Genomic DNA, 15828 nt, shown 5'->3' on the forward strand with positions numbered 1-15828 from the left:
CATTTTGCTGCTGGAAACATTGGGCTGCAGAAAAACATGAAAGGCACACAAGAGATCATAAGTCACGAGAAATGGTTTTCTTCCATCAGCAGTTCTGGACACAGCCAAGCTCCTTTGTGGTTTTTCATTTGGGGCAAAGATGTCTGAGTCCCAGAAATACCCTCCACAGCGGATTGTTCGGGGCCAAATTTGCTCACTGTGTTTGTGTCTGAGGCCATCATGGTTTGGCCTTGACCTTCGGGAAGGAGTCCGTGGCCTCCTGCCAGTGGCTTAGGTGGGTGGTCTGAGTCACCTTGGCGTCTCTGAATAGAGACCACAGCAGGGGCCAAGGGGAGCCCCCCCTCCTTTCTGTGGAGCTGCCATCCTGTGCAGAGGCAGGCAGGCCAGCTGGAAGACACCCTTCGGGTTCTTGGCGCAGGTGGGCTCAGAGGACACCCTGGGGTCCTCTGGCTCTTGGGGGTGGGGGCATTATCCTGCCCATTGGCAGCATCCATCCGAGTGACTGTCCTCCCACGACCATCCCAGGGGCACAGACCCGGGGCTGCCTCAGGAGGGGCCAGCCTATGCAGCCTGGGCCCAGACGCTGTGGTCAGCAGTGGCCCTTGGGGTTGGGCCGGAGAGGACAGCCGTGCAGTGTGGCATCAGTCTGGTTAGGGTTCCCTCCAGTTAGGGTCACAGGCGCTGGGGCTGAGGGAGCCTGGGGGGAGCTGAGGCCCTCCATCCTGAGGGCATTCAGAGTCGCTGTTTTCAAAACCCCAGGCTGGTCTTGTTAAGCCGTCTGCTGGTGGGTTTCTTCAGGGCAGCACATAGGCGTCTCTAGTCTAGACCTTGTCTGTCATGCCTGTTGACCAAAGGGTTCTAAACCTGGTGTGGTGACCTCCTCATGCAGGGGGAGCTCTCAGTGCCCCCAGCAGGACACAGGGAAAAGATTCCAGAGCTGAGCTTCCCCTGGAGCCCTGGCTGTCCAAGGTAGGGATGGGGAGATGTGTGGTGAGAGGTGGGGGCCAGAGGTGCAGGTCCCTGCCCCCTTGGGGCAGACCTGCAGGCGGGTGGTGCTGCCTTGACCCTCGCAGCCTTGCTCCTACCCGCGGAAGAAACATAGAGATCCAGCCAGCCTAGATGGGGGAGCTGGGGGCCAGGCGGTGTCTCATTTGTACCAGTGGGATTTTAGTTTATGGAGGTGACTGAGTGATGAGGTTAATCACATTGAAGGAAGAGTTTATTATTTACATTCTCAAGAAAAGGGGGGGAGTTCCCTTTGTGGTGCAGCAGTGAATGAATATGACTAGGAACCATGAGGTTGCGGGTTCAATCCCTGGCCTTGCTCAATGGCTTAAGGGTTTGGCGTTGCCGTGAGCTGTGGTGTAGGTCGCAGATGCGGCTTGGATCTGGCATTGCTATGGCTCTGGCATAGGCCGGCAGCTACAGCTCCGATTAGACCCCTAGCCTGGGAGCCTCCCTATGCCATGGATGTGGCCCTAGAAAAGGCAAAAATATAAAACAAGGTGGGGGGGCATGTGACATTGCTTGGGGCCACATAAGGAAGTGACAGGTTTGGGCAGGAGGCTGAAAGGGGTGAAGGGAAGGTCTAGGTCAGAGCCCCGGGATTTCCATGGGACAGACAGGTCAGGGTAAGCAGTTTGGGATTGGCTAGTTTAAATGATTCCAGTCCGGGAGTTCCCTCTGTGGTGCAGTGGGTTAGGAATCTGACTGTGGCAGCTCAGGTTGCTGCGGAGGAGCAGGTTCGAGCCCTGGCCGGGTACAGCGGGCTAAAGGATCTGGCATTGCTGCAGGTGTGGTGCAGGCCACAGCTCAGATTCAGTCCCTGGCCTGGGAACTTCCATATGCAGGTGAGGCCATAAAAATAAAAAAAGGAAATTCTAGTCTGGGGGCTGTCCCCATTGCCTGGGAGGATTTAAGTGCAGGGGATACTGGCAGGGTGGGTCAGAGTTAGATAAAGGGGGGCTCAGAGTATGGGCTCCGGATCACAGGAGGCGTGAACAACTCTGTTGTTAGATTTTCCCTGTAATTAAGGTCAAATAGTCAAGTACAGAATCCACGAAAACACGGAACAGGTGGGTGAGGGGAGTCCAGCCATTTCAGCATCATTTTTATGGTCTGTCTTTAAATGTTACAAAGAGTGAAAAAAACCTTTCTTCCCATTCTGAGCACCTTAATCACGACTGCAGGATGTTCTTTGAATCAGGATTCTAGCAAATTAGAGGTTCCGCCGTACACGGCACAGGAAGTTCTCAGAACGATGGGAACAGTTCTGTGTGTTTTCTTCCAAGTGGTTTTACATTTACAAAGGGATCTGGTTAACACAGTGATAATGATATTTACATGGCTACGCTATAGGTATAGTTGATTAAAAAAAAAAATCCTTCAACAGCATATTTGCACTGAATGCTCTAGATTTTGGGGCAACCAAGGGCCTCCTTAGAAATAATCTGTGTTCATTACACAGATGAAAACATGGCTGTAAGAGCCTCAGGCTGCCTGAGTCAGTCTCTGTGTGATCTGGAAGTGGCCTGAGTCACTGAGTGGCCTCAAGCAAGTAACTTATTAATAAATTGGGAACATTAAACCAAGTGATTTCTAAGCCTCCCTCCAGTTTCAAACTTTATGACTCTGGGGTTCTGGTTGTTTTCAGTAGTAATAATTTAAAAAGCACGGAGTTACCGTCGTGACTCAGTGGTTAACCAACCTGACGAGTATCCATGAGGATGTAGGTTCGATCCCTGGCCTCGTTCAGTGGGTTAAGGATCCGGCATTGCCATGAGCTGCAGTGTAGGTCACAGACACGGCTTGGATCCCGAGTTGCTGTGGCTGTGGTATAGGCCAGCAGCTACAGCTCCGATTCGACCCCTAGCCCAGGAACCTCCACATGCTGTGAGTGTGGCCCCCAAAAGATCAAAAAAGAAAAAAAAAAAAGGCAGCCTTCCCCACTATCCCTTAACGTGTGGTTTCTCTTTTTCTTACACAAGTAGAAGTTCTGGGTGCCCTTGCTGATTGTTCTGGCTGTGGGCCCATGGGATTTCACTGTGTGGGGGACACTCGAGACCCCAAACAGAAGGACACTGACTGTCTTCTTCCCCTAAAGGGTCCATCTGCTTTGCAAACATGGGGATTGCCATGCTGGAGCCGGCCCTGCCCATCTGGATGATGGAGACCATGTGTTCGCCCAAGTGGCAGCTGGGTAAGACTGGGCTGGGTGCTCCTGATTCTGCAACTTTTCTCCCCAGAGTGGGTCTCGTTCTTGTAGCCCTGCTGAGCTGCTGGTAGCAGGATGATAAAGTGACTGTTTCTGTTTGACGCTTAAAGGGGTTGATGCTTAGGTTAAGCAGTGAGCTCTGGGGCTTGTTTCAGCTCCAGTGTCTGTGTCATCCCCGACGGATGCATGGTTAGTGCGAAGGCATCAGACATGGGCGGAAGAGAGAGAGCAAGAGTACATTTGGCGTCCCCCCATGTTTTTGATCTGGACTAGTTATTATATTAAGTGTATGCAGACAGCAATAACATTTATGTGAGAAAAACAACAAACTTAGTTCTTAAAAGGATGAATTTTTGAAAGTTTTTTTTTTTTTTTTTCTTAATAGGTCCACACTCATGGCACATGGAGGTTCCCAGGCTAGGGGTCGAATCAGAGCTACAGCTGCTGGCCTGCGCCACAGCCACAGCAACTTGGGATCCAAGCCATGTCTGTGACCTACACTGCAGCTCGAGGCAACGCCAGATCCTTAACTCACTGAGTGAGGCCAGGGATCCGACCTACAACCTCATGGTTCCTAGTCGGATTCGTTTCTGCTGTGCCACGACAGGAATACCCTGAAAGTATTTTTTAATTTAGAAAATAAAGCATGCTTATTGTTAAAAAATCAAGGCATTCCCTGATGGCCTAGCAATTAAGAATCCAGTTAGGAAGCCACTGCTGTGGCTCTGGTTATAGCTGTGGTGCAGTTTCCATCCCTGGCCCTGGAAACTTCTGTATGCCATGGGCGTAGCCAAAAAAAAAAAAAAAATCAAAGTACAGGGACTGAGGAAGTAAAAATTAAAAAATCTCATATTCAGCTTTCTGTCCTCTCCCTACCCAGTCCTCTGTGACATTCATTGTTAACAATTCATGTGTCTTTTTCCAGATAGTTCTGCATTTATCACCATGTGTGTGAAATGCTTGAAAACCCAACCGAAGTGGCATCTTGCCATTTATATCATTGTGCAACTTATTTTTCTATGTTTCTGTGTCAGAATGGGTAGATTTACTTTACAAAATTAATTAAATCTTAATTTTTTATCAAGTTACACATGCATGTAATTTTTATGTTAAGTAGCATCATAAATATCATGAGAAAACAGCAGTCTTTGCCTCATGCCTCCTCATGTCAAATCCCTTCCTCAGATTTGATCACTTTCAACTCTTGTAGTTGTTTCTTCTGCTAATTTCCTTTGTCTCTAAATAATATGTGTACACTCCTATTTTTTGATTTCCAAGTTTGTTTATTGTCTACCAGCTTCCTAATAGAGTAGACAAGGCTCTAATGCCATTATTTTTCTTCTGGAAAATATGAACAACCAACTCACATGTTTTCTCACCTTCTGTCCTTTCTTTCTCACCTTCTGATTTGGGTTAGATTGGCATGCAGTATTGATATTATTGTGACTATGTAAACATTGTTTGAAGATGAGCTCTTTAGGGTTCTGTAATTCCTTTCTTTTTAACAAACCTTTTGTTTTTCCTGGAGTTGGTAATTGCTGTGTATTTCCATTTCCTTAGATTTATGTGTAGCATTCCTGAATATATCCCTCAACCTCTTTTGCAGAGATGAAAGACCCTCTAAATGTGGCCAGGTATATCAGCAAACCTAAGCTTTCTGGTTATTTGCTTGCTGGTGGACATCTGTCCCATGTCATTCTGTCTTCCTGTTCTAGTCTAGACTTGTTCTCCAGGCCATCCTGAGATTCTCCTCTTCTCATACCTGGGCATCTTCTTTGCTTCTCTTCTATTTCTTGTACCCTCCTGTCCTGTGTTCCTCTCTCTTGGCTTACTTTCTCACTGCACATTCTCCAGCAGCTTCCTGAGAAGAGGGTGCTTGGCAGGTAAATGTTTTCTGAGATTCTACATATCTGCAGGCATCTTTATCTTGCCTCAGCTGTATCCTAAGTCTGGTCAACTTCATCTGTTTGGGTATATAATTCTTGGTTGGAAATCCTTTTCCTTCAGAGTCTTGAGGACGCTGTCCTGTTATCCTCTGGCATCCAGGGTTGCTGTTGAGGTGCCATGTCCTCATTCCCCATCTTCTGTTGGAGCTTGCAGGACCTTCTCTTCCTCTCTAGGTTATTAGCATCCATGATGGTGATTTGCAGGGGGTCTGTTTTCCTGCACTGTGCTGGGCATTTGCTTGGTCAGTCTCCTCTGCTGAGAAACCCCTTCTTTCAGTTCTGGGAAACCTTTTTGTATGACTTCTTTAATCCTCCCCTCTCTTCTGTTTTCTTTACTGGTACTCCAGTTGGTGAGATGTTGGACCTCTCCATTTTATACTTTTGATTTCTTGTCTTGCCTTCCCTATTTCCATTGATTTCTCCATCATCCTCCTCTAAACTCTATTGGACTTTTATAATTGGTGTCATCATTTCACAAATTTTGAAGAGTCCTTTCATATTTACCCTCAGTGGTTTTGTGTATGTGTGGGGGCTGTAGGGGGGTCGTCAAAATAATATCTTACCATTTAGTAGGAAGACTTCTCTTCACCTCCCACTTCAGCCTCTTATGTCAGTTTCAGTCTGCTGGGGTCATTGAACCTTTTCAATTACAGGTTCTTTTAAGAAACCTTCTCCTGCCAGGGTGAATCATTGAGGGCTGGGGGAGTCCAACTGCTCCTAAAAACAACCCTCTTTCTGGCTGACAGCCTCCGCCCTCCAGGTTCACAACACCTGGAACCTTCAGTCTCTTAATGTTCTGGGTTCTGAGGCACAAAAGTTCTTGCTTCTTCAGCCCGCTCCATGTGCAGGTGGAAGGGTCCATTGTTCTGTGCTGCATCCTTTGCTGATTTTCCTGTGTGTTCCTTCCTCTGGTTGCCCTCTCCCCTCTTCTGTTGTCTGTCTTCAGCAGAGAGGGGAGGGTTTCTAGTTTTCTTTTATTCCTTTACTAAAATTGAAATGAGTTTTGGAGCGGGAATGGCAAACCCACAGATTCAATCAGCCCTCTTTAGCTGGAAGCCTGTCATTCATGCTAATGATTGCCTGTCTTTCTACTTTAAGGTTAGACCCTAAATTTTCAACCAATCCTTGTTGCTGAACATTTGGGTTCATTCCAATTTTTGCCATCAGAAACCATACTGCAGTGAATGACCTTTCTGTGTATTCCTGTTCCTATTTGGAAGTACGTGAAGTACATGTGACTGTAGGACAAATTCCTAAACTTGAATTTGCATTTTGATATTGGGTAGCATTGAACAAACACAGGTATTATCGATCGGCCTTTCAATCTTTCCCAATAGAGTGTGTGAGAAAAAGGTCTCATTTTGATTTATTTTTACAAATTCTTTGTGAGTGAAATTGAGCTCTTTTCATATGTTTATTATCCATATCTATTCCCTTTACTGTGAATTTCTAACTAATATCCTTCGCCCATTTTTTTCTATTGAATTTTTAAAAAAATTGATTGTAAGTATTTTAACAGATACTCATCTTTATCAGATGTTTTGCAAATGTTGCCCTTTGTTGTATGTCTCTGACTTGATAGATGGATTTTCTTTTTCTTTTCTTTTCTTTTTTTTTTTTTTTTTGGCCACTCAGAACATTTAAAATGCTACGAGTCAGATTGGGCAGGCTTCCTCTTTACGTCATCGTCATTTCCGGTCAAGCTCAGGAAGGCCTCGCCTATCTAGGCCAGGGTGCTTTTTTCACCCATGTTTTCCTCCAGCAAATTTGTGACTTGTTTTTTACATTAAAATCTTGGATTTTCAGGGAATCCACTTTGCCCTCAGGTGTGTGGTGGGGATCTGGGGTTACGGTTTTCTGTCCGGCCAGCCAGCCCTACCCTCTGAGTCCATCTGATTCTTCCCGCGTTTCATGCTCAAAATGCCTGTGTGTCCTTGGGTCTGTTTCTGGACGTTGCTCTTCTGTTCTGGTTGTCTGCTTGTATTCCTGTGTCAGTTCCCTCCTATTTAATTACTGTAGCTTGAGAGTGTTGCTTCATATCTGGAAGGCTGGTCCCTACACACACAGATTTTTTGGTGAGAATTTATCAGTTGTCCTTCCTAGAGATTTGTTTTGCTTTTCATGGTCCTTTCTGCCTTTATGTTAACATCTTCAGATGCAGCCTCTCCCGTCCTGAATAAGCTGACCTTGTGAGTGCCCCAGACCTTCCCCAGGTGAACGTGCATTGCCCTGTGGGGGTGTCTTGGCAGCTGCTGCCTCCTGGCTGGGGCTTGTGTCTGTCTTCCCTGCCATGCTTCAGGGGGCCCGGCCTGAGCCCTAGTCCTCTTGGCTTCTGCATTGAATTTCTGTTCCTTCATCAAAAAGTCCTCTGTTAGGAGTCCTCCTGTGGTGCAGTGGGTTGAAGACCCGCCGTTGTCACTGCGCCCTGAATGTTGTGGGCCCAGACAAAAAGTCCCAGATGGCTGGAAGTTGGGTCAGATGGAGACTGCTAATGGGTGGGAGGTTTCTTTTTGGAGTGATGAAAGTGTTTGGAGTTAAATAGTGGTCATGGTTGCACAACCCTGTGAATATCCTAAAAGCCAGTGAACTGTGTACTCTGAAAGGGTGAATTTTGTGGTAGGTTGGTTATGTGTCATTTGCCGCTATCAGCATCAAGGCCTGAAGAGCATGCCCTCATCTTTTGCCAAACTGCTGTTTGAGGAGAGAGGAAGTCCACCCTCCTGCAGAGTAGGGGGCCCTCCTTGGCGCCTTTGAGAGCCTCTGGGCTTCCTCTGCTGTCTCCAAGGCTGGGAAGTTCAGAGCCAGATTTCTGCCTAAGAACTAGCCTGAGTTTAGCTCTCAGAATCCTTCCCCCTTGACTTTCTCTCTCCTCGAGTTAGCAAACAGCAGGTTTGCAAAAGATGAGTGGATGCTCTTCAGGCCTTGATGCTGATAGCGGAGGATGACCCAGGGAAGCCGTTTTTCTGGGGCCCGAGGTGAGGGGGGCCTCCGAGTGTCCTCAGGAGGCCCCGGCGTGGGGGGTGTGTGGCTGCGACTGGAGCCCCGTGTCAGCCTTGCACGTGCTCCCGGGCAGAGACGCTCTTCTGGTGTCTCTGTTTTCTCCACTTAACCGACTTAACACGCTAATTGAACGCGTGTGGCTGCGTGCAGGGCTCTTCGGCTGCTGGGCCCTCCTCTTCTCCAGACGCAGCCCGGGGCTTTCTTTTATAAAGTCTCACGTCAGCCAGAGACCCGGGGCCAGCCGGCTTAGATAGCAGGCCTTGGGCTGCCTAGATTTCATCAGGAGGTCCTCTTGTGGGGCTTATCACTCAGGCCAGATGGCCCCTGACCCTACCTTTCCTCCACTGAGGTCACTGCTCCCTTGTCTCAGAGCTGGCCTTGTGTTTTGCTCAAGAGACTCAAATTTCTGTCCCTGTTTGCCGTATCCTTTCTGGTGTGAGAGGAAGCGCCCCCCCTCCCCTTTCTGGGGCCTCAGCAGCTTGCATCCCACCCCTCCCGAGCCCCTTAGGCCCCTCTGAGCCTTAGTGAGAAGGTGGCGGACCTGGCCCTGAGGCCAGGACCCAGTGGCAGGAGGCGGGAGCCGCCCCTCCCCGTTCAAGGTCCTCTCCAGTCCCATGTGAAGAGGGAAGTTTCTGGAGAGAGGCTGGAGGATTTGAAGTCAAAGCAGAATAATCTCACGAGCTGCATGGCGGACACACGATTGCTCTTGTTGAACGCTGTGTTTGTGGCCGCGATTTTGGGGGGAGATAAAGGTGCAGCCGCCCCCCCACTCTGGAGGGCTCCCTTGTGAGCCTGGCCCCTCAGCTCCTTGCACTGCCCCCTTGGGGGTGGCCCTGGGTTTGGGTTGGTGGAGAGAGACGCATCATGGTGTCTCTACCTCAAGTCCTGGGTCAGGTTCCCGGAGACATCCAGAGGCTTAGAGAGTCAAAGTTCACGGTCATGGTGAGGCCTGGGACCCTGAAAGGGAAGCTTGAGCTCTGAGGAGCAGATTCGAGACAAGAGTCCTACAAGGCTCTTCCTTCTGGTTCTTTTTCTTTTTTTTGTGTGTGTGTGTGTTTTCTTTTTAGGGCACCTATGGCATATGGAGGATCCCAGGCTAGGAGTCGAATCAGAGCTGTAACCACTGGCCTACGCCACAGCCACAGCAATCGGGGATTTGAGCCGTGTCCGCGACCTACACCACAGCTCACGGCAACACCGGATCCTTAACCCACTGAGCGAGGCCAGGGATCGAACCTGCGTTCTAATGGATGCCAGTCAGATTCGTTTCCCCTGCGCCATGATGGGAACTCCCCTTCTGGTTCTTTAAGGAGGTGTGGTGATGCAGTGCAGGATGGAAGGAGGGAAGGACTCTGCCTGCTGGTGGGGAACCTGTGCTACTCCAGCCAGCTGTGACCTCGGGCGTGTCCTCCGCCAGCCTGGCTGGGTAGCAAAGACAAGATAATGCCAACACCCCGTGGTTCTGGGATGTGAGGACTTCAGCCTCCTGAGCCTCCTTTGGCTTTTTTTTTTTTTTTTTTTTTTTTTGCCATTTCTTGGGCTGCTCCCACAGCATATGGAGGTTCCCAGGCTAGGGGTCTAATCGGAATGTAGCCGCCGGCCTACGCCAGAGCCACAACAACGTGGGATCTGAGCCGCATCTGCAACCTACGCCACAGCTCACGGCAACGCTGGATCCTTAACCCACTGAGTGAGGCCAGGGATCAAACCTGCAACCTCATGGTTCCTAGTCAGATTTGTTAACCACTGAGCCACGACGGGAACTCCTGAGCCTCCTTTGGGAGGGGACCATTGCCCATTCTGGTTCCCAGTGAGCCCTTGGGGACATCAGGGACGGGCAGACCACTTGGTGAGCCCTTGTGACTGGAGGTGAGCAAGGAGACACCAGCAGCCATGGGGAGGGGGCGGTGGCCCTGGCACTGAGGGTTGCCCAGGCCCAGTCAAGGCTTTTCTCACAGGGCTGGGAAAAGGCCTAAAATGTTTTGCAGGTGATAGGAATTTCGGGGGGCTGGGGGGATAAAGGTTCTAGTTAGCTGCAGATTCTGAAAGCTCTCCACAGGCAGAAACAAAGACCTGAAAAGGATGGGGTGGAATCCTCTGGTGAGAGTGCAAAGTCCTTCACAGAGTGGGAGATGCCCCAAGGAGGCAAAGTGGGGGGCCTGGAGGAAGTGCAGGTCTGTGCACTGCAAGCCGGCTGAGTGCCGAGTGGACCAGGGCTCCAGAATTGCCTGCACAGGCATGGCTGACCAAGGGGCCTGACCGCAGAGGAGGAGTCATTCATTTGGCCCTTCTTTCCTTCTTCAGATGCCAGTGGTCCTGTGCTCTGTGCCCATCCTAGGTTGGGGAAGTTCTGGGAACCAGGTTTCAAGGTAGAGAAAGAACTTGAACTTGTATAAGGGGCCATGGCTGGTGCTCTGTCACCGGGGGCCAATCCAGAGCCTGGTCGGGTTTCATTGGAAAGCTGGGTGGCGGCTAAGATGTTGCTCGCTCTTCCCGCACTTTAGGCCTGGCTCAAGGGGGTTGAAACTGGCTTCTCTTGGCTCCGGACTGTGTGCCAGGAGCAGGGCCGGTGGGTGTGGGTGATGGGAAGGCTTAGGGCTCGGTGTTAGGAGGCCTGCCCTGCAGTAGGAGCTGCTCCTGCAGGGGCGTCCGGAAGAGGAGTGGACTCCCTGACCCAGGTCTCAGAACAGAGTTAGATGCCCGCCCCGCCGCCCATGGACCCCAGACGGGCTCCTGAGCTGAGTTTTCTTTGAGGTCAGAGAGGCCGGTTCTGTCGAATGTGCGAAGTGGGGGAGGTTCTGGTGAGGCAGAGGCTGCTGAGGCTGTGTCTACACAGGAATCGGAACTCTGGGGCCCGAGATCCAGCGGGTCCTGTCCCAGCCTGGAGTTCCTGGACTGGGAACTGAGGACTCTGCCCCCCGGAACCTTCACGGAACAGCCCGGATACTTTCAGCTCTGTGACAGGAGTCCTCACGCAGGGTCTTTGCTTGGAAAGGGGGTTGGCCGTGTACTGGGCTCCTGTGTGCCACTGTGGACTTGGCCGGGTGAGACCGTCGGAGTGCTCTCTGCTGGCAGGAACCTCCTGCAGCCTGCGGGGTCAGCCAGCCGGGCTGCATGGTGGGGAGGGGCTTTGTAGAGGTGGCAGGGCACGGGGTGAGACTGGGAGTGCAGGTGCCAAGGCCCTTATTGTGCCAGTTGCCATGGGATCCTCTTCCATGGAGGTGAATGCAGTAGGAGCCGTAGGAGCTGTGGCTGTGTTGTGGGCGCTGAGAGCTTAAAGTGACCCACTCCAGCCTCAGCTGGTAAGTTTCCAGCTGAAATGAACATCTCATTTCAGGCCCCCATTCTGGGCTTTTTGCTTGAGAATCATGAAGTTGGTGTTTACGATCCGAGAGTCAGCTGACCCTTGGACAACTCGCGAGTCAGAGACGCTGACCCTCCGCACAGTTGAAAGTCTCTGTAACGTCTAGTCAGCCCGCAGTGTCTGCGGTTCCAGAGCGCATGGTACTCTTACAAGTCTGTGCACAAGTGGACCTGCGCAGTTTAAACCCATGTTGTGCAAGGGTCAGCCTCCTGCTGTCCACGGAGACATTGCAAGCTGCTCCTGGGTCCCATGTGTGAGCTCAGTGGCCCCCTGGTTCAGGAAGACGTAGCTGGTCTTGGGCTTCCCTGGGCTTGTCCACATCCCTGCTTTGAAGCTTTGGCTTCAGAGATGCCTTCATGCTTTGCTCCTGGGTCAAGAGTCACCAACAAGCCATTCGGGTGGGTTCTCTGCCAGTTGCTTCCTTCGACCTGCGCTCACATAGTGTCTGTGGGCCAAATTCAGCCCATAGGTAGGGTTTGCTTGGCTAGTACTCTTGTTGGCCTGCATGAAGTTTATGCTTTGTTTTTTAGGTTTTTTTTTTTTCATTTTTTAAGTTTTATTGAAATATAGTTGATTTAAAATGTGATCATTTCTGCTGTGCAAGGAAGTTTATGTTTTTAAAAAACTTGTCAGCAGTTAAAAATCAGGAGATTTCACATAAGAATCTAGGAAGTCCAGCTTTTCTAGAAAAGCCAGAATTTCCCGTGGGGGACGGCATCTTTTGAAAAGAGATTGTCCTGTTGTCCTAATAATGGATGGGGACCCGGTGGAGCTGATGCGGACAGATACCCTGGCCACCAGGCCCGGGTTGGCTTGAGTAGGCTTTTCTGTTTGATGAAGAGGGTCCGTTCAAGGCCACACTGCCACCGGCAGCTGGAAACCAGGCTCATCTTGGGGCTTGTGAGGTCCCTCTCCTGGGAGAGCGTTCACCCTTGCTCATAGGACTTGACTACAAATGTGACCATATCAACTTTTTTTTTTTTTTTTTTTTTGGCGTGGAAAGATGTTCATTAAGCTAATTGAAAAAAGCAGGAGGTAGAACCAGAAGTATAACCCCATTTTTTTTTTTTTTTGGAAAAACGCCACCAAAATCTTTTGCATATACATTTATTTATGTGCATATACACTTAAAGGAAAACAACTGTGGTGATTATCTGAGTGATGGGTGTGGGATAATTTTAACTTTTTCCTTTGTGCCTCTCATAATGTTTGCCAGTTTTGTCCACTCCTGTGTCTTACTTCTATTGTATGCAAAGCAAAGGGGGGTGACAGAAGCAGATGCCACCACTGCTCGCCACCTGTGTGGGTAGCAGCTGGTGGCTCCTGGCTCTTGGTCCCCGGGTAAAGCTTGCCACCGGGCAGAGGTGGAGGAGAGATGAAGCCGATGATAGAGGAAGGAATCTCATTTCTGGGGTGCCTCAGCAGCTTCGTGCGGACTGATGAGCCAGGCAGGGTCCGGACTGGCTCCATCAGCTGCCGGATATTAGCTGCTTGGGAGCAGGGCCTCCGGGCTTCATTTCATCGCCTCTAATCACCACTGTGGTGGCTCCCGTTTATTAGCTTTTCTCACATTTGACTGATAGCAGTACTGATACGGTGTCCTTTTCATAAATTCACAGGCGTTGCTTTCTTGCCAGCTAGTATCTCTTATCTCATTGGAACCAATATTTTTGGGATCCTCGCGCACAAAATGGGGAGGTAAGCTGAAATGAAACACCACTCATTCTGCTATAATAATGTAGTTCTTTAAAAAAAAAAAAAAAAAAGGATTTCCAAGTGTTTCTGCCTTGCTCAGCTAGTACAAGTAATTGCTTTGATTTCCATTGAAAACTTGGAAGGGAGGGGAAGTCATTTATTGATAGTGCTTTTTTGTTTTTTTGACAGGTGGCTTTGTGCTCTTCTAGGAATGATAATTGTTGGAATCAGCATTTTATGTGTGAGTAAAAGATGGCATTTTGCAAATGGGAATAATCTGTGAATGACACTTTTGCTTTGGGCAAGGATCACCAAGAAATGTTTTATAGCTGTTTGAAGTTTGTTGATAGTTTTATTCCATCTTCCATTCTCTATCTTTTTTTTCTTTTGTCCTTTTAGGGCCCCACCTGCGGCACATGGAAGTTCCCAGGCTCGGGGTCGAATTGGAGCTGTTACTGCTGCCCACATCCTCATGGATACCAGTCGGGTTCGTTACCACTGAGCCACGAAGGGAACTCTCTCATTTTTTATCTTCTTAAAAATTTTGGACAGAACTCTCCAAAGGGTTTATTTTCATTTTCTGTCCATTAGAAATTATTTAGAATGTTTTATTATATCGTTTTCATTTCTCCCCCCCTGGCCAAGATCTTAAACAATACAAATGTCTTGTATATTCTAGGGCAACTAGCCAGAAATAATAACAAGATTTTTTCTAGAATAAAAGATATTCTATCAAAGGCCAATATCTACCACAAATGAGACCTCCTGGTCCTTTTCAAAAATATGGAGTATGGACTGGGCTGACCTGTCACATACAGCAGTGAATTAGCTTTTTGTAGCGGTCACAAAATCCATTTCAACTCTGTTAAAGATTTGGAGGGTCCCTTTCTGCCCAGACCCCATCCGGCTTCCACCTTCTATTTCCTCCAGAAAGGAACGTGCATAACAGGCTAGAGAACACATATCTTTAAGACTTTCTAAGATGACTTGGAGTTGGTTATCATATGTTATTGTAGCATAACTTTGATTTCCTCTTACAGATTCCTTTTGCAAAGAACATTTACGGACTCATAGCTCCCAACTTCGGAGTTGGCTTTGCAATTGGTAAGTCTCACGCACCTTGAACTTAAATTTAAAACTCTTTTTTTTTTTTTTTCCCATTACTAAGAAAAAGTTCCTTTTACTCGGGCAGACTCTAGTTACTCAATCTAAAATTTCTAGAAGCTTGACGTGAGGCTGTGGGCAGCTTAGCTCAAGTGCAACTTGTAGATCATCCAGAGAAGGCTATCTGCTTCCACATACTGGTCGTCTATTTCCTGAAAACCAGAAATGTAAAAGCCTGATATTTACAGAAGCTGACTGCTGTTCTACTGCTGAGCTTGGGCAAACAGGAGAATTGCTTACTCAGAGCACATTTGTTTGAGCTCATATCTTTGCAAAGACCTTCTATGTGGGGCTGGGGGATGACGACGATGTCGTATGTATTTTTTAGAAGGTTTGGTACAGAAAAAGGTAACTAATGTATTGGTGAAATGTGGGCATTTTCACAGATGAAGGGGATGAGTCTTAACAGTAATGTGAGGAAGAGTGAGTCATGGTAGGAAAAATCTTGTTGATATTTTGGATCAATAGTGAACGCTTATTTCTCATTTGGAAGACCCAAGTTGATCATGATGAAGAGTAGAGCTAAATCTGTGACATGGTAAAAGCGGGAATTGAGTCTTTGGTACCAAAGCAGGGATGGAGCCTTTGCTGAGCCCTCAGACCATGTTAGGTTTTCCTAGTGTATCTGTGTGTGTGTGTGTGCATACATATGTGTGTATATGTATGTATGCACACACACACACTCTCACAGCACCTTCATGGCATCATTCACAACCATAATTCATTTTTCAACTCTTTGTTTTGTCTGTCCCTGCATCCCAGCACCTTGTGCATTTTCTGGTGATCAGCCAATACCGGTTGAATGAAAGAAATTTCCCTTATCCTCCTGCCTCTGGTGGGTGTGTGGGCGAGGGAGCTAACATTTGAATGCCCAGCTGGGTGTGTGCACAGCCGTCATCTCATTTAGCCAGTCCTTATCATCTCCGTTTTATCGATGCGGAGACTGCTGTTCAGAGAGATAAGGCATGGTGGTGTCATCCAGCCAGGGATTTGGACCCAATCTGAATACATGTGTTCTCTTTTTTTCTTTTTCTTTTTTAAGGGCCACACTCATGGCATAATGGAAGTTCCCAGGCCAGGGGTCAAATCAGAGCTATAGCTGCCAGCCTACGCCACAGCAAGAGCAATGCCAGATCCGAGCTGTGTCTGTGACCTACGCCACAGCTCATGGCAATGCCAGATCCTTAACCCACTGAGTGAGGCCAGGGATCAAACCGGTGTCCTCTTGGATACTAGTTGGATTCATTACTGCTGAGCCAGGATGGAAACTCCGCATGTGTTCTTTCTTAATGCTTCCTGTCCCTGACTCTTCAAGAGATCAGAGACCCTAATATAGGTCTTGGTGGTGGTGGTTTTTAGCCAACTAAATGAGCAAACTTCTTTCAGTTTTACTTTCCTGAAGAGGGCAGGATGGCCTCTCAGACTTCTTCCTGTTCTGGTTCCTC

The 15828-nt window shown here is 48.6% G+C and overlaps 1 protein-coding gene across 1 annotated transcript in view; it reads left to right on the forward strand.

Annotated features, from left to right (window-relative positions):
• Positions 1 to 15828, forward strand: part of SLC18A2 (solute carrier family 18 member A2) — a 36397-nt gene that overhangs the window by 13087 nt on the left and 7482 nt on the right. The window contains 4 exon segments of the mRNA NM_001315654.1: positions 3104 to 3199; positions 13144 to 13222; positions 13409 to 13460; positions 14260 to 14323. Of these exon segments, the coding sequence (NP_001302583.1) occupies positions 3104 to 3199; positions 13144 to 13222; positions 13409 to 13460; positions 14260 to 14323 (291 nt within the window).

This window comes from Sus scrofa, chromosome 14 (genome assembly GCF_054392235.1).
Source record: "Sus scrofa isolate SSC_HxYL_T2T_F1_AM1 chromosome 14, Sscrofa_HxYL_maternal_Yorkshire_Landrace_v2.0, whole genome shotgun sequence".
Taxonomy (NCBI): Eukaryota; Metazoa; Chordata; class Mammalia; order Artiodactyla; family Suidae; genus Sus; species Sus scrofa.